Below are 22328 nucleotides of genomic sequence, written 5' to 3' on the forward strand. Positions count from 1 at the left end.
CGACGACTTTAGTCTTACCCAAGACAGTATAGAGCCCTGGCCTAGGGACTCGGCTAAGACCCTTACGGTCTTTCCCCTCCTCTCCTCTCCTTTGAAGACCTTGACTCTTTGTTGAATAAGACTAAGTCGGGTTCTCCTTTGGACCCTTGCCCTTTAAAGGTCCTGAGGGATTGTAAGGATACCTTATTACCACCATTATTGGAGGTGATGAATGGTGCTATCCTTCAGGGCATTTTTCTGGCAGCCTGGAAAAAGGCCATTGTTAAGCCCCTTTTAAAAAAAACTACCTTGGACCCAGAAAATCTTAAAAACTTCAGGCCATTTCCCTGCTCCCTGCCCCTGCTAAGATGCTGGAATCTCATCTTAATTCTCATCTCACCACTTTTCTTGATTCCTCTTGCTACCTGGACCAATCCCAACATGGGTTCAGGAAATCTCATAGCACGGAATTTGCACTCACTGCGGTGATGAATAATATCCGAACTAAGGTTGATCAAGGACAGACCACTCTGCTAGTCCTTTTTGATCTGACGGCAGCATTTGATACCCTGTCCCCCTCGACTTTAACAACTCGTCTGAGGAAGGTAGGGTTGCAGGGCCCAGCGTTGAGCTTGCTGTCTTCCTTTCTAGAACTCAGGGAGCAGAGGGTTAAACTTGGAGAGTTCCTCTCCCCTGCTAAACCGTTGCAATGTGGGGTCCCTCAAGGGTCAGCGTTAAGTCAGACCCTGTTCAATATCTATGTGGTCCCCCTTGCTAGGTTAGTTAAATCGCAGGGGATGGAGGTTGTATCATATGCAGATGATACACAGATTATGGTGTCCTTGACCCACTCGGTCAGCACCATCTCGTCCAGTTTCAGGAATTGCATGCGAGTAGTTGCAGAATGGATGATCTGCAATTCCCTGAAGCTGAATGGCGATAAAACAGAGGTGCTGATCTTTGGTAAGGACCAGGATGTCTGGTCCAGTGAGTGGTGGCCACCATCATTGGGAGCTTGTCCTATACCATCGCCCTCTGCCAGGAACCTTGGAGTCATCTTTGATACCTCGCTGGCTATGAATCTGCAGGTAAATCGCACTGTGGCTACCTGTTGGGGAGTCATCAGGATTCTGAGGAGAATCGCCCATTATCTCTCCCCTCAGGCACGTAAACAGACTGTAGTCGCGTTGGTGTCTTCTCGATTAGACTACTGCAACGCCCTGTATGCAGACATTAACAAGGGCCATATTCAACGCCTCCAGAGCGTGCAGAATGCTGCGTCGAGATTCGTGTTGGATGCCCCCAAGTCCTTCTCTGCTACTCTAGCCAGGAAGAACCTCCATTGGCTCCCGATCCAGCAAAGAATTGTGTTCAAAATTCTCGGTCTGGTTTTCGGAGCGCTTTTGGCAGGACCATCAGATGCCCTAGGATCTCTGTTAACCTCCTACTCTCCTAGTAGGAGTCTTCGTTCTTTCAACAAGAATCTTTTGTGCATCCCGCGTAGCAAAAAAGTCAGATGGGGAGGCAGGGCTTTTGCCACAGTGGCCCCCCGCCTGTGGAATGCCCTCCCCTCCGACAAAGATGCAACCTTCGTTGCCTCTTTTTAGGAAAGCATTAAAAACATGGTGCTTTATTAAGGCTTACCAATAAGCTTGCTATGTGGATATCTTTTTGGATTAGGCGCCTTGACGCCCTTCGGGCTAAGAAGGGCATTATAAGATGGACTTACTTCATTCATTCATTCATTTCAGACACCATTCCATACTCAGTCTGGAAAAAACGTATCAATAAGCAGGACAAACTAATCTCCCATCATATGGACCTTCAGGCTGTAAAAACATCCACCATTTTGCTCCCCTTGAACTCCTCGTATCTTCCCGGGAAACCGCAATCTTATCTCCAGGAAAATTTAAATGCAGCGGCACAGAAGAACAATGTTTATGCGACTTCTAGGCCTGCGTTCGACGACCTTTAACAGATGGGCCCCAACAAGTAAGGGGGGGGGCTTGCAGAATATGCAACTACCACTCCGAATCATGGCTGCATCTCCTGTGCTGCTGCCCCGCCCTGGCTGCCCCTAGAAGGTCTCTCTTAAAACCTTTGTATATAAAATGGGGCATTAGGACATGCTGGGAGGCTTCTGCCCTGTGTTGTACGTCCACAGACACTCAAGTACTTGCAAGGTCTGGAAAATTTGTGAGACTTTTGGACAATCTTTTTTTACCTTCTTTGGTTCCTGTGTTCCCACCCCCTCCCCCTCAAAAACTCATTACAGACTTTTTCTGTCCCCCGGTTTAGTATCCTCTGTCTTAATCTATCTTTTATTTTAGGTTTAGCTCAGCAATATGTTTACTTTGGCAACTACAAGACTGTTTCCTTTACAAGTGTAAAGGTCATTAAGCCTGGAGAGTTGTTTTTCAAATACGACAAATGTGCTAATGCTGACTTTTATAGCAATGGTTTTAAGTAACTGTGCTAAAGTAATAGAAAACTTCACAAGAACATGTACGTAAAGGGCCCAGCTTTTTGGGAAAAAAAACAAACCTGGTATTTACCTGGTCGATTCCTGAGATCCAGCAATCAAGCGCTTCTTGTGTCTCCTAGAATACGCACTACTACAGGCGGATGGAGATCTTTCTCTTATCTAGCGCAGTTTATTTGGAATAAACTACCATTACATCTATGCACCTTAAGTGATCACAACTGTTTCCGCAGAAATCTAAAGACATGGTTGTATGACATCTAGCTGCATCTAAAGTCTTATCCTCTCAGAGACATCCACCAGCGCCATGAGACTCTTGAGTGATATGTGCGCTCAATAAATGTTCTAGGATTTGATTATGACAATAAATGCACAACATGTAGCACGGTAAAGTATAGGAGTAAAAAGAGAGGGTTTATTATGCATGCACTAGTATTGCCTTTTTATTTATTTCCCATAGTATTAAACCTTTGCGGGGAGTGCCCTGGCTAACCAGTTAAGTGCATTGCACATAATATGCAAAGCAGGCAAGTAGCACCCAGAAACTTGGGCTACTTCTCTGTTCGAAATTTACAGTTTCAAAGTTAAAATCATTCGGTTTCTCCTTCCGTTTATTACCAGTGTGTCCCAGGATTGTCGCCTAAGAGTTATTTACTTCTTCCCTCCAAGGCTGTATATGTATTCTTTAGTAAGCGACCAGTAGATTATGAATTTCAATTGATTGTCCTCAGCCAACACACATTTCGCTCTTGAACTAGGGAAATAAGGATAATAACGCAAATAACTATAGTATTTGTCAACTTTGTTCTACCTTTGTCATTAGTCGAACAGTCACAAAATTACATTATAAAGATCAGAGTCCCTTACCTATAAGAATATTATCCTAAATCAAACACTTGTGTGCCTCATGCAGCGATACAGAAATATAATTTTTTTAATAATTTATGGGTGCTGGTCATTTGTTCTATAAAGAGGCATAGGCCAGTCTGATATGACTGTGTTACTGTCACCAAGTGTCCAGATTTAAGAGCAGTTTTTCTTCAAATTGGTAACAAAAATCCGAGCACTGATTAAAACACGTAATACACACTGGGACATAGAAGATTATTGCGCTCATATTAGGACCTGTGAAATTAGCAGGGAAGTTCCACTTGCTATGGGTAGTGGACGCTGAGAGAAACTGCATTAACATTGCACCTGATAACAGCAGATTTTTCAATCCAGGAGCACGTGGTCCAGAAGACCAGAGACAGCAGTTTGGATGAACCAGGAGGCCAGAAGTGGGTAGGTGCAGTATCAGTAAGACTGCCAGGAATAAGAGGACAAGAAAGAAATTGGATGAGGGGTGAGCCGTGGAGTCCCAAACATATTGTAGCCTTGAGATGGCTGTACAGTTTTTAAGTTGGAAATGCAATACCACTACTAGCACAGCTATCCCACACTACTTCTGGATCAACCTCATGTGTTCTTATTTCAGGAGAAGACTCGAGACACCTCTAAACACGCATTTGCAATTCAATAGGTCTTGCATTAGGAAAGTGAGCTATTGGTCCTGAAAATTACAATTTTTTTAGTTATGTGTTGGTTTTGAAAATAGCGAAATTAATAGCTTTGTCATTTAAATGCCAATACTTTTATCTTTTGCAAATATGACACCTATAGCATTTGTAATGCAACATGTTTTGTATTTACGTGACTTAGATGTATTGATATTACAAATGACAATGGCTTTTAATGTATTTAAATAATGAATACTTAAATAAAAGTTATTGTAATTTATAATGGAAATAGCTTAAACTTTTGTAAATAACTTTTGTGAAGATTTTGTTCGGTGTATTTTATTGTGACAAAAATCCAAGAACAGAAGTGAAATATTAACATCTTTTTGTGACATTTGTAATAAAGCTTGAAACATTGAGAGAACATAGTTGAACTAGTTGTTGAATGCTTGCACAGATTGATATTGTGGTGGCGCTGAGTGATGTGGTGTCGACGAGTGATGCTGTGGTGTTCAGTGATGCTATGGTAGCGCATAGTGATGCTGCGGTGCCCCGGAGTAATGCGGTGGTGGTGCGATAGATAGAGTGAGGGCGAAAGATAGATGTGTGTGGTTGGGTCTGGTTTTGTGGGTCTGGTTTTGTTGGTGTGTGTGTGGTTGTGTGTGTGGTTGTGTGTGTATGTGTGCATGGTTGTATGTATGTGTGTGTGTGGTTAAAGAAGGAGGCGGGTGGAAGAGAGCAGCAGATCAGCACAGCAGAAGAGAAGAGAAGCGAACAGGTAGTTAAAGAAGGAGGTGGGGTGAAGAGAGCAGATCAGCACAGGAGAAGAGAACAGGGAGTTAAAGAAGGAGGCGGGTGGAAGAGAGAAGCAGATCAGCACGGGAGAAAAGAACAGGGAGTTAAAGAAGGAGGCGGGGTGGAAGAGAGCAGCAGATCAGCACAGGAGAAGAGAACAGGGAGTTAAAGAAGGAGGCGGGTGGAAGAGAACAGCAGATCGGCACAGGAGAAGAGAACAGGGAGTAAGAGAAAGAGGCGGGTGGAAGAGAGCAGCAGATCAGCACAGGAGAAGAGAACAGGGAGGAAGAGAAGGAGGTGGGTGGAAGCGAACAGCAGATCAGCACAAGACATGAGAACCGGGAGTTACAGAAGGATGCGGTGGAAAGGAACAGCAGATCATCACAGGAGAAGAGAACAGAGAGTTAGAGAAGGAGGCGGCGTGGAGGAGAGCAGCAGGTCAGCACCGGAGAAGAGAATAGGGAGTTAGAGAAGGTGGTGGATGGAAGAGAGCAAAAAGATCAACACAGGAGAAGGCAACAAGGTGTTAGAAAATATGGCGGGTGGAAGAGAAGAGCAGATCAGCAAAGGAGAAGAGAACAGGGAGTTAGAGAACGGGCGGGTGGAAGAGAGCAGCAGATCAGCACAGGAGAAGAGAACATGGAGTTAAAGGAGGCGGCGGCTTGGAAGAGAGCAGCACATCAGCACAGCAAAAGAGAACAGGGAGTTAACGAAGGAGTTGGGTGGAAGAGAGCAGCAGATCAGCACAGGAGAAGAGAACAGGGAGCTAGAGAAGAAGGCAGGTGGAAGAGAGCAGCAGATCATCTCGGGAGAAGAGAACAGGGAGTTGGAGAAGGAGGTGGGTGGAAAAGAGCAGCATAACAGCACAGCAGAAGAGAACATGGAGTTAAAGAAGGAGGCTGTGGAAGAGAGCAGCAGATCAGCACAGGAGAAGAGAACAGGGAGTTAAAGAAGGAGGCAGGTGGAAGAGAACAGCAGATCGGCACAGGAGAAGAGAACAGGGAGTTAGAGAAGGAGGCGAGGTGGAAGAGAGCAGCAGATCAGCACTGGAGAAGAGAAGGGAACAGGGAAATGGTTTGAATCATAAATGTCCGGAGATTTCTCTTGAGGCAAGTTTTCAACTATACATATGTATGCTCCTTTGCAAATATTTAGTGATTTCATATTGCTTTCAATTCAATTCAAAAAATCTTTATTTCGGTAAAATTTTTACCATAAAAGACGTTTAGAACATTCATTTAAAAACTTTGTTTAAAAATGGGAATTTATACAGTATAAAATCAAACATTGTTGTTGAAAGACAGAGTCCCTTATTACACTATCATGTCCTAGGTGCATTAAGGTCAGTTGCCAGCCCTGAGACATTTCCTTCTCAGACACCAGATAGCACCCAGGTATTGGCCACTGCAAACACAATATGATCAGTCAGATTGGATTTCAAAACTCTATGAGCAGCCAAACACTCCACAAATCCCAGATTTCTGCATAGGGGAACTATCCATTTCTTGCGAATCTCTCTGTAAACCGGACAAAAAAAGAGTATGTGAAGTTCAGATTCGTCAGACGTTCTACATGCTGGGCAGATACTGGTTGATTGTTCGCTCCATTTGCTTGTGAATGTTCGAATAGGGAGAGACCCATGTCTCCACTGCAAATATAGTTTCCTGAGCGAAGGAGGATGCAATTTATCTAGAGTTGGTTCAAAGTTGTAAGTGTCCTTAAAGCATTTGAACGAATCAGTCAATGAACCAGGTTTTTGGTGGTTAAAAAGTTCCATTAATTTACTGTCGTGATATGCCTTAGCTAATTCCTTTTTGGGAATAAGTGGGCAAGTAGCCAGAGGATCAGACCACATCTTCGAAAGTCCCAGACCCTCCAGTTCTGATTTGATAAATTTAAGCCACTTAATTTTCCCCGCATTGGGCATGGCGAGCACCTCATGTAATCCCGGTCTGTAGCTGGCCAATTCTGGGGTTGCCCACAGCCTACGCCAATAAGCCAGAGGGCGAAAAGCTAGTTCTTCGTCTAGCGGTCGTAACCCCAGGTCCAACCTAAGAGGGACGAGGGGCGTACTAGGGGGGAGTCCTACAATCCTTCGAATAAATTTGTTCTCCTCTTTCAGCAGATCTAATGTACCTACATGGCCCCAAAATTCGCACCCATACATGGCAGCCCCCCTTGCCTGTATCTTGTAGATCTGTATCGGAGGACCTATGGGCCTGATCGATGATTTGTTATTCGCCAGAAGATTCATGATGCCCCCAGAGTATTGGATCAGTTTAAGGAGAGCTTTCTCCTGATGCGTGTTCCAGGACAGTCTATCATTTAGCATGACACCAAGATACTCAAAGGTTTTCACCCTCTCAAGCCTGCTTTGTCCAATTTTGGGGCTGAAGCGGAATTTCGGTGGGGGGTTGAAGACCATGAATTTGGTCTTTGAGGTGTTAATTTCGAGACCATGGTCCTCACAAAAGTCCGCAAAACCATCAAGGACACGCTGGATGCCCGTTGCAGACTTTGAAAGCAGCAGGGTGTCATCGGCGAACATGACAGCCGGCACCCTTACACCCGCTAATTTGGGAGCGTCAGAGTTAACGACCCCGATTAGGTGAGAAATAACCCCGTTGACATAGAGGCAGAACAGGGTCGGTGCAAGCACACAACCCTGTCTTACCCCCCTGGCAACGGGGAACCTATTAGACAATGCCCCCATCTTACCACACCTTACCTGTGCAAAATTGGCACTGGGAAGACAAACAATCATCTTCAACAGACCCTCAGGGACACCCAATTTGGCCAGCACCTCCCAAAGCTTTTTCCGGGGAACCAGGTCGAAGGCCGCCCTCAGGTCCACGAATACAGTGTAGAGGCTGCCACCCTCCAGCTGCACCGTTTTCCAGAAAATGAAAACAAGCCGAAAGACCTGGTCTGTGGTTGAGACCTTCTCCCTAAAGCCAGCTTGGAAAGGACTCAGGATATTACACTCCCTCATCCAATCCAGTAGGCGGTTCAGCAACAGCCTGGCAAACAGTTTTTGTGACACGTCTATCAGGCTTATTGACCTATAGTTGACTGGGAGCAGAGGTGATCCCTTCTTAAAGATTGGAACTATTGCTTTCACAGAAACACTTCTGCCATTCAATTAACCCCTTCGATGCTGGTGACAAAGCCAGCTCGTCATGGGCGTTACCTGCGCTGCGCGCATGACGAGCTGGCTTTGTCACGTAAGGCTCTATTTTGAAATTTCAGCGCACAGCGGGAAAACTCGCTAGCGCGCATGCGGTTAAGCATCCACAAAGTAGCTAATGCACGCACCTGTAGGTTTTTATCCAGTATTAAAACACTACTGAAATAATTCAAAGAATATGTATATAAAGATTAGAGAGCAGAGCAGAATCAAGTACTGCAGGATCAGAGAACCACTGCACTTTGGCTGGACTGAGGTGCAAAGTCTGAGCCAAGTACTAGAGATGTAAGGACTCTCGTTGTCCAACAATGTAGCCACAGCAGGGTAAATAATTAAAGGTCTCTGGGAAGCCCATTGCCACCAGGCACCTATCATGGCCAGCTGCCTGAGAAACAAACAGACGATCACTCTCTCAACGAGGCACTGGGTCTTTCAATACAATCGCCCGCTCCACCGCAGAGCTTAAATGTCATTGGTACTGCTGAGCTGTGTCTGCAGAGCCATGTTTGGGGGTGGCTTCCTGTCAAAGGAGGATCTTCAAAATTGTAAACATCTTCCTTGGTTTATTACGGACCATGTTTTCATGTACGGCACACGTTTTCATCAGGGGTGATAGTAACAACACGACTACTAACCATCACACTCCAACAAGTGTGATCATTCTGACTATTTCAGGCCCCCAAAGCTAGAAGAACGGCTAATTGTAATTTTTTTAATTTAGATTAAATTACTGATTACCTGTTGCTGTGGTCATCTTTAAATTATCTAGACAGTGCCCCCTTGCGGCAGCCTGTCACAAGCTCCGGTGTTGATAATTAAGTGCCGGTGCCGAGCCCTGGAAACCACCGGCTCATATTAAGCACTGTAACCAACCACATTTGTGGCCATCCTTTTGCATTTGACCAGGGCACTTTTCCATCTCTGCTGTCTACACCCACAACTGCCCCCTCCAGACAGCCTGGTACATCAGGTTGACTGGAAGGCTCGCTGCCAGCTGAGATAACGGTTTCAAGGCCTCACTACTGGAGTTATCTGTGCACGTGCTAGCAGAGCCCCTGTTTCTGAGCGATGGGAGATCGGGGAGGTGGCGGCTTGCTTCCCGGTTGCTCGTTTTATTTGCAAGATTCCAGAATTAAGTGTTCAATTTATAATTAACATATTAAAAAATATGCTATAAAAAATGCCTGAATGCGCCCAAATAGTGGAGTGCTAGACAGGAGGGGCGCCAAAAGAGGTGGAAAGATACGGGAAAGGGAAGGCGGTCAGTAGTTTATTTCATGGTGGTCACCAGGGAAACACCAGGCTATTACTCTGTCCATCACCACCCCCTTTTTGAATTATTACCTTGAAAAGGCTTCACAAATGGAGCAGCGGTGCAAACTTCTTTTCTGTCAACCCCTTGCAACAGTACAAAGCAGGATGTGTGCCGCGGGAAAGGGCAACATAGGCGCAGGCCAAACAAGCATTGGCAATATGAAATAATTTTTAAAAAATTAACGCGAGTTGTGCGGATAGGGAGAGGGCTGGGCGGGTTGTCGCAGCCCTAAAAGGATGTTCTTTGAAGGAGAACATCAAAGGGGTGCTGCTAAAGTGATTGCGGGGCAAGCGAAGGGAAAACAAGCATTGGCAATATGAAATAATAAATAAAAAAACGTGCGTTGTGCGAGGAAGAGGAGAGACGTACGTGAATAATGGGTAACAGTAAGGTAGGGAGCGAAGGATGGGGGTTGAACTTGGGAAGACTGTCAATGGAATGAGTGATGCAGGGGAGATTGTGGAAGCGAGGGAAAAACAGTTGGCGAGAAGAGAGAAATTAGGGAAAGAAAGATGTTGCAAGGGAAGTAGGAGAGAGTGGGGAAAGGAGTGTAATTCCACCAAGTTTGAAATTGTGTTCCTTGTCATGAGTGCCAGTGAGGAGAGGTAATACGGGGGCAATGGAATGCTTTGGGAGTAAATGGAAAGGGAGAGTGGCGAGTAGAGGAGATGCTTTAATAGGTATAAGCAGAGGGGCAGCAATGGAACAATGGACGAGGGCAGGGGAGATAAGCAACACTTGGGTAAAAAACGATTAGAGAGTAGTTTGGAAGTGCAATTTGGGAAACAGTGGGCGAGTCTGGGGGTGCGGAGAGGATTGGGAAACGAAGGTGAGGAGAGGAGATTTTAGTGAGGGGCAAAAGGCCCACTGGCGAGCTTTAGCTAATGCATGGCGAGTGACTGGTCAAGAATGGGGTAGGTGGGTCATAATAAGGAGGGTGAGCCACTAACATAACAAGTAAAGTGCGAGGTGAAAAGAGGAGCACTGAGTGAGGGGTGAACAGGGACCAGGTGTGGGGTTAGTACAAAGAGGGTGATCCACTAACAGATTAAGTACAGTAAGGGGAAAAGAGATCGACTAATTAAGGGGTTAGGACAATGACATTGAGTCACAAACAGAAAAAAAATAATGCTGGAAGGAAATGACAGGACACAGAAAAATTATAGCTGTGTGGGCAAATCTGCGACGTCTTGTCCCGTTGTCTAACGCCCACGGGCCAAGTTCGAGAGACAGAGAAAATATAACAAGCTCCTGGCATTGCTGTGGCGGGGGCAGGGCGGGAGCACATTCCTTTGAAGTCTTATGCCGAGGCACAGACAAATGGTGGTGTGCGAGCTGCTTCCTTTCAAGTCTGATTGGGGGGGCGGGGGAGCAAATGGTGAGGGCGCGCCCGGCACACATGCACTGGCCATATTCCGCATTCCAGAGCCCTCATGGCTGGAGCCCCTACATAATTCTCGCCAAAGCAATGCGCAAGCGCATTGGCTTGGCGAGTCCTAAAAAAAAAAAAAAAAACTGAATACGTGCTATATTTTGGCTGCTTCACTTTTGTAGTTCATTGAGAGCAAATGTCATCAATTGACTTTAGATCACTTTTTATTTAGAGCCTGGGCTTAAAAGGAAAAACTCTTGTGAACATTTTGCTGCCTGCCTTTGAACGCTGGGAGCAAAATAAAAAATATATATTTTTATAAACTTTTTAAAAATTACCAATGGGAGCGATTTTAAGTACAAGAATAATTTTTCAAAAGCAAGCATTGGCAAAGGTAGTATGTCTGGCGTTAGCAGTCAGCCATTTGACAGCTCTGATTTTTTGCAAAACGTTGCTTAAGAAGCTGACATACTCTCGCTCAATCAAAAAAATTACTATGGGCAATATTTTGGTTCTTGAAAAAAAATAAAGCTCATCTATTGACTACAGTTTTGTAGATAGATATAATTACACTTCCTTGCATTCATAGTACAAGGATGATAATGTAATACAGAATAGTTTCAAATTAATACAATCTGGTTTGCTGTGAAATAAAAAGCAGTCAGATAAACAAAGGGAACTCTAAAATGAATTTACAACCGAATTGGTTAGGAAAACGTAAACGACAAACCTGGAACGGGCCCTCCTATCATATTTGGCTCTAAATAAAAACAGCAAAACTGCAGTAATGATTAAGTAGAAATAAAAAGACTGTCATTGAACAGAACTACCTTGTGAGCGGATCAGGGCCGTTTCTAGGTGTTTTGCCGCCCTAGGCGAGAATTGAAAAATGCCGCCCACTACCTTTTACTTTATTTGCAATTTGTACCAGGGTATCTGTCAGTCTGTTGTGTGTGTGTGCACGTGTGGGCAGTGTCTGTAAAAGAGTTTGTGCATGGGCGTAGGAAGTGTGGGGGACGCGGGGAAATATCCCCCCCAGATTTTGGAGTGGGGGGGGGACATGGGGGGGGGTCAAGGGTGGGGGGGGGTGAGGGGACAAAATAATTTCCCCTCTCCCTCCTGTCTGTGGTAGGGTCATTATTGTGTGAAAGCGCTCCCTAATGGCCTTGCACATGACCTGACTGGAGTCAAAGAGGCCACCCGCCCTTTGTTATGCTGCAGGAAGGCTCCGTTCTAGGAAGGGCAGAGAAGGGGAAAAAACTCTCTATTTTCCTTTATACCCCTTTCTGTCTCTGTCTTGCTCCTGCTTAAGTTCTGATTTCAAGAGCTCTTATGTACTCTGTCTTGCATCACCTTTTCTTTATTTGTTTCTCTGTGAAATGGATCCAAAATAGGCTGACACTTTGGCTGGATATTTCCTCATTTACTGACTGTTTTATAAATCCAAAGAAAAACCTTGGGACGGAGAGAAAAAAAATGAAATATCTAAATTAAGCAATACAGAGTGGTCAGCAGACAGGCCAGATTGGTATTTACATCAACACATATTAAAACCACTGTACAGAGTTTGCCAGTGAAAGCGCTTTCTTTTTTTCTTCTTTCTTTGAACAACATTGTTTTCCCATGGTGGGGAAGTGAACCATTCCTAAAGGGACTGCAATACCCGGGTGATGGGTGAAGTGTAAATGTTTAATACATTTTTTTAAAATTATTTTAGCTTTAAAATGTGTACTGCAGCTCTCTGTTCGGGGATGTGATTTTTTTTTTTTAAAACCAAGCTGGTTTCATTTTGAAAGGATATAAGCAATGGACATTGAAACGGGTCCCTTCCTGGTCCTGTAGCCATGTCCTGAATTTTTCAGGAAAAATCACTTACTGATTTCTGAATAATGAGTTTAAAACTGTTAAGGTAACCATGTTGTTCCTGAATACATTTCACATGATTTGCTTATTCTTGCATTCCTTATCAGCGTTTGCTTTTTTCAGGGTGTTCTTCATTTTTTTTCAGGCAGCATTTTACTATTGTCTAGTGCATAATTTGAATTTAGTTGCAGCACAATTGAGTTGTAGCTGAAGGCAGTGCAAGTTTCTCTCAGTGGGGCACTATGGTGTTCAGTGTGGGAGAAGATGTGGCACTCTGGCCAGAGCTGCTGAATTTGGAACTGGCGCACCATTTACAGCATTCATGACCAGTCCACCAGACGGCACTCCTGACCGAGCTCATTCCGATGCTACACCTTAGGAGGACCGATAGACCTTAGAAGCCCTGGCGTCTTAGCACACGCAGGTGGACCCTAACGGTGGCAAGTGTGAGTTAACCTTGAAGGCCTGTCTACCACAATCCATACTGCAGTTCACCTCCAGTCTTGCGAGCAGGCATACGAAGAAGCACACCCTAGACTGACAGTGACTGTCACTGAGGTCACAAGATCCTGGAGGCCAGTCCACCGCATCCATTGGTACCTCCATTGGCCTTTTTCAGCAGTAGAGTTGCAACTTACCAGGGGTCTGCAATGTAGGATTTGCATGCACACCAAACTTAAGGGGTGATTATAATGGAGGTGGAACCGCCACATCACCCCGTCAGTGGCGGTCCCACCGCCATCGGTGACTGCATCTACGCCAACCATATTACAATGGCAGGTGGTTCCCTGGTGGTCGGAAAGACCAACCGCCACGCACCCGACTGGCTCCTTAAGCCCGCCAGTGCGGAGGAGGGGCTCGTGGTTCCTACAATGCTGGTGGTACCTACCAGGCACCACAGTAATGATTACGATACCCCTTACCCGCCAGCCTATCCATGGCAGCTTACCCACCATGAACTTTTGGTGGAAAGGGACATTGGAGGGCCATAGCGGGCCCCTTTCCCCCCGGCCCCAGACATGGGACCTGGGGGGCATCTAAGAAGCCCCCCTACATATCATTGCACCATGTGGCAGGCACCGCATTGTGCCTGCCACGTAGTGCAGTGATATTTGTAACATGTCAGTTTTTACATTGAGGCAGATGATGCAGCCAGCAGCACCTGCTGCAATGTAAAAGATAGGCACGGCGAACGCCATAGTGGCGGTCGCATTGTAATGCCTATCGTGGGGCCGCCACCTTGAAGGCCAGTGGTCCCATTCCCCGATTCGATGGCGGAAGGACTGAAGTCTGCCTGCCTTCGTAATCAGCCCCTAAGTTTGCAAACTTCATGGTCTCTGCTTCATGCACAAACAATTTTAACATGTGCAGCCTTCTTTCGGGCCACTGGAGTTATGTAGCAATGGAGGCCAAAATTATGTTGCAGTATTGACTAAATGATGCAACAATAAAAAGGCTGCAGTTTGATGCAGTGCATTTTATGAAACTTTATTATTTTAACATATATATACACATACTAACAGCCTCTGCAAAGCTTTTGCCTCATTAGTACCTGTGTAACATTCAAATGCAGCAGAGGGAAAGGTGACCAGTCAACCTTTGCAAAGGCCCCTGCACTTCACAGATCATAAGTCACATTTCTTTTAGTAATTTTTGATCCATTTGAGCTTCAAAATTGTTGTGGGTCAAATTGTTAGATTATGCAACAGATGATGTATTATGTGGCAAATATTATACATTCTCTCACACATGGGAGGGGAGAGGGTCTACACACAACTCTACCGCCTGAACCCCCTAAAGTAAATATAATATACACAAAGAGGGTTGGAGAGGAAAGAAAAACATAACAAAGCGTACAAGCAGTGACAGTTGTGTATTATGAAAAACTGCCCTCACTCACAATGTGTGTGACATGCTTCATCATAGAAATAAATAGCATTCACAACTGTCAACAAGGCCAAGTGTTGCTTATACTGCAGTGTTTCAAAACAAACTATTTATAGCTGTCTAGAGGGGCGCATAACTATGTAGACATGGATACATGTCATGATTTTGGCTTTTCTGCATTTGTGAATCTCCGTTTGTTTTATGACATAGGTTGTGTTCTTTAGAACTCCTCCCCCCCAGACGTCAGGTCGAGTTTAATCTCCTAATAAACTCGGTGAGTTGGTACTATTTTTAATGAACGAGAGGATACATACATAAACATATATATGGGCACATATCATGAATTACGAAAAGATCATGAAGTCACCTAGTGGAGATTATAATCTTCCTGTGAGAGCCATTTACGATATGTTTGGTATTTTAAAAGATTAGTGGGACACTTTTTTTTATCAATTTTTGTAACAATTGGTTTAAGGTAGGGTCAACTGACTGGCTAGCAGTTGCCTGTGGGTTTGAAATAAAGAAATATATTTAAGATGGAGGGGCATTATGCAAGACGAGGGAATACGTTGTTTTGAAACACTGCAGTGTAGCCAACATTTGGCCTTGTTGACAGTTGTGAATGCTATATATTTCCTTGCAGTACATGTCATCCGTGTTGGTGGAGTTCCCTCCACATGGACCTAATTGATTGAGAAATCTACTAGTACCTCTATAGCACCAGACTACGGTAAGGGGGTTACTATATGAAACTGGGACAGGCAGACGTCCTGAAGAAGACCTATGTGACCGACCATTTGAGGGCACGCTTAGGTCGAAACATGTTGACATTAGCAGTAAAGGAGGGGTGTTAGGGGTTCCTAATTTCCTACTTTAACACCACCATCAGTAAATCAGTTTTAGTCCTGTCCTTGGAACCTATCAATAAAGTTAAATTGGGTATCCAGGAGCCAGTTTTAACTTCACTATTTTTGACTGCACTTTTTGTTCTGACACAGCACCCAGTCCTGGATTGTCTTTTCCTGTTGTGAACATTGTTGTCACTTCCAGTTTTGTGTTGCACTTTGTCCTTGTATTTTAGGTTTCCCCTCCCTATGTTCCGCCCTTAGCGTGGCTACACCTGGGCGTCGCAGCAGACCCGATAATGAAGCATGTCACACACATTGTGTGTGAGTGAGAGCAGTTTTTCATAATACACAACTGTGTCACTGCTTGTACGCTTTGTTATATGTTTTTCTTTCCTCTCCACCCCTCTTCATATATATTATTGCAAATATGATACAGCCATAGTTAAGTGGAAAACATTTTTGCACTTAACTTAATTTTGCCCCAGCATTGTAGTTAATCAATTTATAAGTTCCCTGAACCCAAAAGTCGAGTTCGGGCACAATTTGCATTTTAAAAGCAGTCCTACAACACAGGGCTACTTTTAACTGACCTCAGGCTTCAGCAGTGCACACATGCAAACGCAGAAAGGGCTTCTGGCCTCTACACTGCCATGCCCTATTATATTCTAGGGACTTAAAGGTAGTTCTAATCTCCTTGCCCTATTATGAACTAGGGCCTTATAGGAGAGGTCATGCCAATCATAGGGGTACCCTAATCCATAGTGCACCCTAGTGTATGTAGGTGTTTGACAGTATCTTTAAGTGTCTCTTTCAGAACAGCACAGGCCAGGGTCAGTCAGAGTCAGGTACCACCAGTACCAGTCAGCAAAACGTTGGGGAGTGCCCAGGGCACAAGATGGCTTTGCAACACTAAAGAAGCACAAACTCAGAAAATAAAACATAACACCATGGTTGGAGTGTTCTCTTTAATAATCAGAATTGATTTCTATCATAATGAACCCATTTTCCAACTTTAGGATAAGCAAACACTGGGGAAAAATCATAATGTTCTAATCTATACCTTGAAGTTTTCATGCAGCTCTTTGATGATGGTTAATAGCTCAATGTTAGGATTTTAACTTATAAACTGCAAATACCAAAATAATCTCTCAGACAAAAGCAGTAACTCACTGACCAATTTACATGATAGCATTTTGTGATCTGCGTGCTACACATTCTTTGCAGCAGGCATATTACCCCACTGTGTCTACCTTACCAAGAGTCAAAACTTCCACTAGACAAACCTCCGATCTCTCTCAATAAAGAACATTAATCGCCAAAGTTATCTTCACATTTTTATTGTTGCCTGAAAATTGCTGGACACCAGGAATGCAGCAGCAGGTACTTTTCAAATCGTAATGCACTTGCAAACACGACGCCCATACCCTAAGTCAGCGACCTATGTTTGCTTGGTGCAGCAAGATTCATATACATGGTTCTTTAACATTTGGTCTGATTACTATATGAATGCAAATAACAATAAAGCATACATGAAAACTGTGACAACATGCCTGCTTTTCTCAATATTTCATTTAGAAAGTATGCGATTGTATTTGTTTAACGGGCAGTGATTTGTATAGCGTCACTGGAAAGTCCACAAGGTTTCCCTGTCCCCCCCAGAATTTTAGTGTCTCCTACGCCCCTGAGTTTGTGTATATGTGGGTGTGTCTGCAAATTTGTGGGTGTGTCTGCATGAATGTGTGCTTAGGTGTCTACAGAGAGGTTGTAATAAATGCAGTTTCAAACCAGGGATGTGGAATTCCTATAGTCCGACACCAAGTGCATGTTGTTGGGTGGGAAGGTGGTCGGGTCATGTTTATTTAGTCCTTGGGACAAGTAGGCCCAACCCCCTGCAGTATAAACCCTTTGGCGGACCAGTTTATAGTACCACATTATGGATCAGGGAAGGTCATTGTCCGCAATTAGGGTAACATTGGTGACCTTCTGGTAATGCTGTTCGCTCTTTTATTAATGGTTCATGAATGTAAAGCTTTTAAGGGTGAACTCTCTAACGAAATGCTGTAAGCTCCAACTGCACAATTAAAGGTGGTTCAAGTATAAAAATACGTCCATATGTTTTCAAAGTTTAACAGTATGAGGCTACATATAAGGCTCTCTGAGAAGACAGATATTTTCAGAAGCTTGAAAGCAGGATTGACGATTCTTTGTTTTATAGAAAAAAGTTCACAATAAAATGCAACAACCTCAAAAAAACATTTTTGCTAAACTAGTGCAAAATGTTAGGCATCACTTATTTCAAGCATCATTTAGTAAAGTCTGTTAATACATGCTAGTATTTCCAAACAATAATCAGAATGGAACCAGTTTCAACTAGATTATGGGCAACATGAAAATAATCACTAATTTTCTGGGTCACACACTCCAAAGTATTCCACTCGGGTATTGAAGCATACATCAAAGGGTACACTCTGATCCTTGAGTGTAAAATATATATGAGTAAAGAAAAGCGTTCCCCATCTAGGGTTCGGTCCCTTCAGCACTGCCAAATGCCCCTATTTTACGAGGGGCAAGTACTTGCAAGGCACGCCGGTATGTTTATGAGTGGGCCGTGATAACTACTATCCCCTGAGGAAGGGCTTTCCTCGCCCGAAATGCTTTGGGACTGGATGGCATAAGTATGGAATGCCATTGTTGAAAAACTGGAGAGAATGAATTACGTTTCCTAATAAGGTGTCATGAGAAACAGAAATAGCACCTTTTTGATGAATTAAAAACAGTTCAATGTTAAGATTGGATTACTTGATTTATTGCGATTAAGGATCCCTCATAAAATAGGGGCATTTGGCAGTGCTGAAGGGGACAAACCCCAGATGGGGAACGCTTTTCTATGAACATGAAAATTAACAACTATTGGCAAAGCCAACAGGTCTGAAATAGGTGGTCAACCTTTTGGTTTTGTCGATGTGTGTCTTGTTTTGTCATGTATTTTGTAAAACTTTATTGCTGTGGATGCTCCTGAGCCCTCATGAATATAACAAACAATGGTAAAAAAGCAAAAATCTTTTGGGGGGTTTCAAAAAGCAGATTGCCATAGTAGTTCCTGGGACCAAATAGAGCTACTTTGTGTGCCAGTATCCTCCTTGTGAAAGAGCAGAATGCGGTCACTCACAGTGAAGCCGGGTGATAGATAGAATTTTAATTTAAAAAAATCTGGATAAAAAGACCAGACCTATAGATTGGGCCCATTTCTTTCAGAGTCACTAAAATTCACCCATGGTATATGTATTTGCACTTGTGCAGTACTACGGCATTAATGAATTCACAAGAACTTACATAGGCCAGGAAATCTTACTTCTAAAAAATATTTGTGAACTGCATTTTAGCACATAGAAATATGAATGTGTAGATTTGCTCATGAAAAAATAAGTAATGGGTTTACAAGACCATTTTTCTTCCAACCACTTTTTTTCTAACCTTGTAAGAAGTTATACTTTTGCCTTTGTCAGGGATACATTTCAAACATTTCTTCGTATGGGAAAAGATTAAAGAAGAGCTGGTGAAAACCCCTAAAACATGCAAGTTAGTAGCTTTGCGCAGACTCAAAAGGGCATTACAACCCTGGAAGGAACCATTCCATAATGCTACCTCCAACCCCAGTATGTAGATCTTCCGAAAGGTGGCAAAATAAGGGAATTGCTACAAGTCAATCCCTACTATAGTATGAGTCCTGGAATAATCAGAGAGGCTACTGTCATAAATCTTACAAAATGAGATCGCTGCCATAATTTGTCGCCGCATTACATGGCACCAAGGAGACAAGTGTATTTTTTTATATACAGGACAAGAAGATTTATTTAACAACCTGTCCAAAGTAGATATTTTATTAAATTCCATGGCCCTACAAACATTACTAGAGAGCAAAGTTCAATTCCTATTCCTTTACCAAAAGAGAGCAATAATATACGTGATACAGTAGTTTAGCACTGCTTCACAGTATAGGCCTATATAATCAGGTTCTGCTCTGAGTAGGTCTACAATAGTGAGTAACTAAGGCAGATGAAAGAAAAGTATGGCATATACCAAATATGCAGATGCACAGTGTTGCGCATAGTTTAACAGTTTCAGCCATCAAAATATTCAAGTACAGTGGCTCAACAAAACTTCAGGATGGACAAACATCCGACTTTCTACGAACCCCTTAAAACAACACTGACAGGATAAAAGATATTCGATGCAATCATTCAGCCACACACGTTTTTAATCGATATTAGAGGACTCTGCATGTTATGCAGTTGTCGTGTAAACAGAAGACAATTATGAACAGTCACATCAAAATAATAAGTACAACCTGGCACGAGAAAAACGAATTCCGGAGACTGTTATTAAGTTCAAATGAGAGAGGAGAGCGAAAATGTGTGAAAGAAACCATCATTCTTGTGGACAGCCCCAATCTCTCTTGAATCGCTCTGTAAACACCCTCATTGCCCATACAGAAAGTTACGGAGCATGGGTACATTTGACCCGGAAGAACAGCTAACGATCAATAAAGGGTGTCCTTCAGGCAGAATTGCGACTACCATTATGGTGATAACAACCGGCTGTAACGCAACACTACAGCAGGTCATGGGCACAGACTCTGTTGCCACCACTGGTGTAGCACCATCCCAGAATATGGCTGTTATTCCCCATAATCCATCAATCATATACAGCTGTCTTAAGGAGCCACTAACACCCCGAAGCAATTCAACAGCGGGCCACTTCCCGCATGCTGCAACAAAGCGGCGCCCCCCGCAGCCGCTCTCCAGTCCACGGGCGATTCCCCACAACCCCACTCAAGACTGCTCTGACTGCAGCTTAGTCATGCCCTGTGCAGAGCAGCAGACGCAGAGCATTAGACGTCACACACCCGGCACACGTTTCTGAGGCTGTGCCCGCTGGCATGTTATTGCAGAAATGGGCGGGGGCCTGCACGCCCCATGCAGAGGGGGGACCCTCACCCCCACAGTCTTACCTTCCGCCACGTCCTCATCGATCGCCCCTTTCACCTGCGAAAAGCACCACTGGAAGTCGTTGGCTCCGCCGATGCCTGTGTGGGAGCAGAGGAGAGGTTAGGGTGAGCGCCTATATACACATGCCCTAGCCGGCTTCCCTGCACCCTCCCTTCCCAGGTCGGCAGAGGGGGACCTCCAGCCGGCTCACCGACCATGTGTTTTCCCGGCTGCTCACCTGCCATGGCGTTGGGCGTGCTGCGGCAGGCTTCGTGGCGGCTCCTGGGCCCTTGCAGCACCCCCACTCCCGCCGGATCCCCGGGCGCGGCCGCTCGCTCGCAGGGACTCCCGGGCAATCAGAGCCGCTCAGGCTGTTCGTGATTTTTTTTCAAAATGGCCGCACATTGCGAGTCGACATGATTCAGTGACGTCACTTAATAGACAGGCTCCGGAGGACCACTCGCTTCCTGATAAGAGCTGGGAGGAGAGGATGCGAGAGCGGCTCACACCGGCTCCTCCCGCAGCCCGTGTGACAGTGCGGGGGCCGGGGGAACCTCCCCGTCAGCGGCGCACGCAGGGCGCTCACTCAGATCTCGCCGCGCTCGCCTTAGTAGTACAGTAGCAGCTTTGCTGGCAGAAACAATGCCTTGCTTCTGACTTTAAGACCCTCGCTCTCTCACCTCCCGTCAGTATGGGCACCACCAGTTCCAACCCACCTTAACTAAAAGTTACAAAGTGTGTGTTTTTTCAGGCAAATCTTGGGCACCTTCATGCTCCTTGTCAATTAGTAAGCGAGGAAAGGGTAACAATCTTTCTCTTTCAAGGTGTTTTTGGAGGATTTAAAAATAAAGGAAAACCAGTAATTTCAAAGCTCATTTATGAAAAACAGGGGGGAAAAGCGTTAGTCCTATAGAATGCTAATTCAGAAATTATAATCGTTGTTACAAAGTATTATATTTTATAATAAATATCTTCGAATTTTTATATATTTTTACCATTAAATTGTATGTATTTATACTTTTAACTATTTTAAGTATTTTTATTTGCAATTGTTTCCTCCTGTATTTATTTAGAGTCCCTACCTTCCTTATTGTCTATGGGAGAGTGTTGCAGTACCAATAGGTGGCCATCTGTAGTGCTGGACTTACTACTGTTTTATTTTGTTTTCTTAAATGTGACTTTCACTTGGACTTTGAATATCAAGAAGTAGTAAACGTACTCAAAATTGTAAGTTACCTTTATGAAGCTGGCCCTCTGAATTCTAATGTCTTGTTTTTTCATTTGTCTTTTAAAAATGTATGCAGATTTATATAGCGTGAACTTGACCCAAAGGTATTAGAGAACTTTACATGAGCACCAGTTACGTTACACAAGGACACATTCATTTTTTGGTAGGTGCCGGTAGGTTAGGTGATTTGCCCAGAATCACAGGATGCTGAGACGACGCTGAGGTTCGAACCCGGTTCCCCAGCTCCAAAGTTAGCTGCTCTAGCCGTATGGCTTTTTCCATCTCCTTAATCTGGAGAAATTATTTTGTATTCATTAAATCTACAAAGCCCCCTTACTTTTAGCTTGCGAACAGTGTTATCTTTTCAACAAATAAGATTTTATTATGTTCATAGCCTTTGGGTTAAGAAACAAATCTTGCCTTCTACTTATGACCTGTAAAGCGCTCTGATACTCGCAAGAGTCTTGTTCGCGCTATATAAAACCTTCAAAATTAAAATAAATAATAAAATATGTTCCGTCTGCTTCCACTTTGATTAAGTTGGTTTGAATTACCTTTTTTTTTTGCCTATCAAAAATCAGGGTATACGGTTCCCGCTTTAATCAAGGGCTGTTCCACAGGAAGCCCATGTGCTCTTCCTGGGCATCTTTTTTAAAGATATTTGTTCAGCTGCAACTTGGGTTTCCCCAAACACGTTTATTTCTCATTACAAGTTGCATATGGGTGAGGTGATGTGGTTTTATCTGCAGTACTGTAAATTTCTTTGATTCAATATATCTGCATGTGGTGTGGTGAACTTTTATTTGTCATCTGTTTATAGATTTTACATAACTGTCCCAGTTCCTTTGTTTTGGTTCACAATGTGCACTATAGTACATAAACAGT

The 22328-nt window shown here is 44.0% G+C and overlaps 1 protein-coding gene across 3 annotated transcripts in view; it reads right to left on the reverse strand.

The window, feature by feature from the left end:
- PPP2R2D (protein phosphatase 2 regulatory subunit Bdelta) overlaps positions 1 to 20850 on the reverse strand; it is a 247969-nt gene extending 227119 nt beyond the window's left edge. The window contains exons 1-2 of one of the 3 annotated variants that reach the window (XM_086922544.1): positions 20454 to 20850; positions 20239 to 20313 (exon numbers count right to left, since the gene is read on the reverse strand). In XM_086922544.1, the coding sequence (XP_086778670.1) occupies positions 20239 to 20313; positions 20454 to 20460 (82 nt within the window). In that variant the 5' untranslated portion in view covers positions 20461 to 20850. The remainder of the gene's footprint in view (positions 1 to 20238; positions 20314 to 20453) is intronic. The other 2 variants (XM_086922546.1, XM_086922547.1) reach the window with 2 other exon arrangements.
- Positions 20851 to 22328: the final 1478 nt, after the last annotated feature.

This window comes from Lissotriton vulgaris, chromosome 5, assembly GCF_964263255.1.
Source record: "Lissotriton vulgaris chromosome 5, aLisVul1.2, whole genome shotgun sequence".
Lineage (NCBI taxonomy): Eukaryota > Metazoa > Chordata > Amphibia > Caudata > Salamandridae > Lissotriton > Lissotriton vulgaris.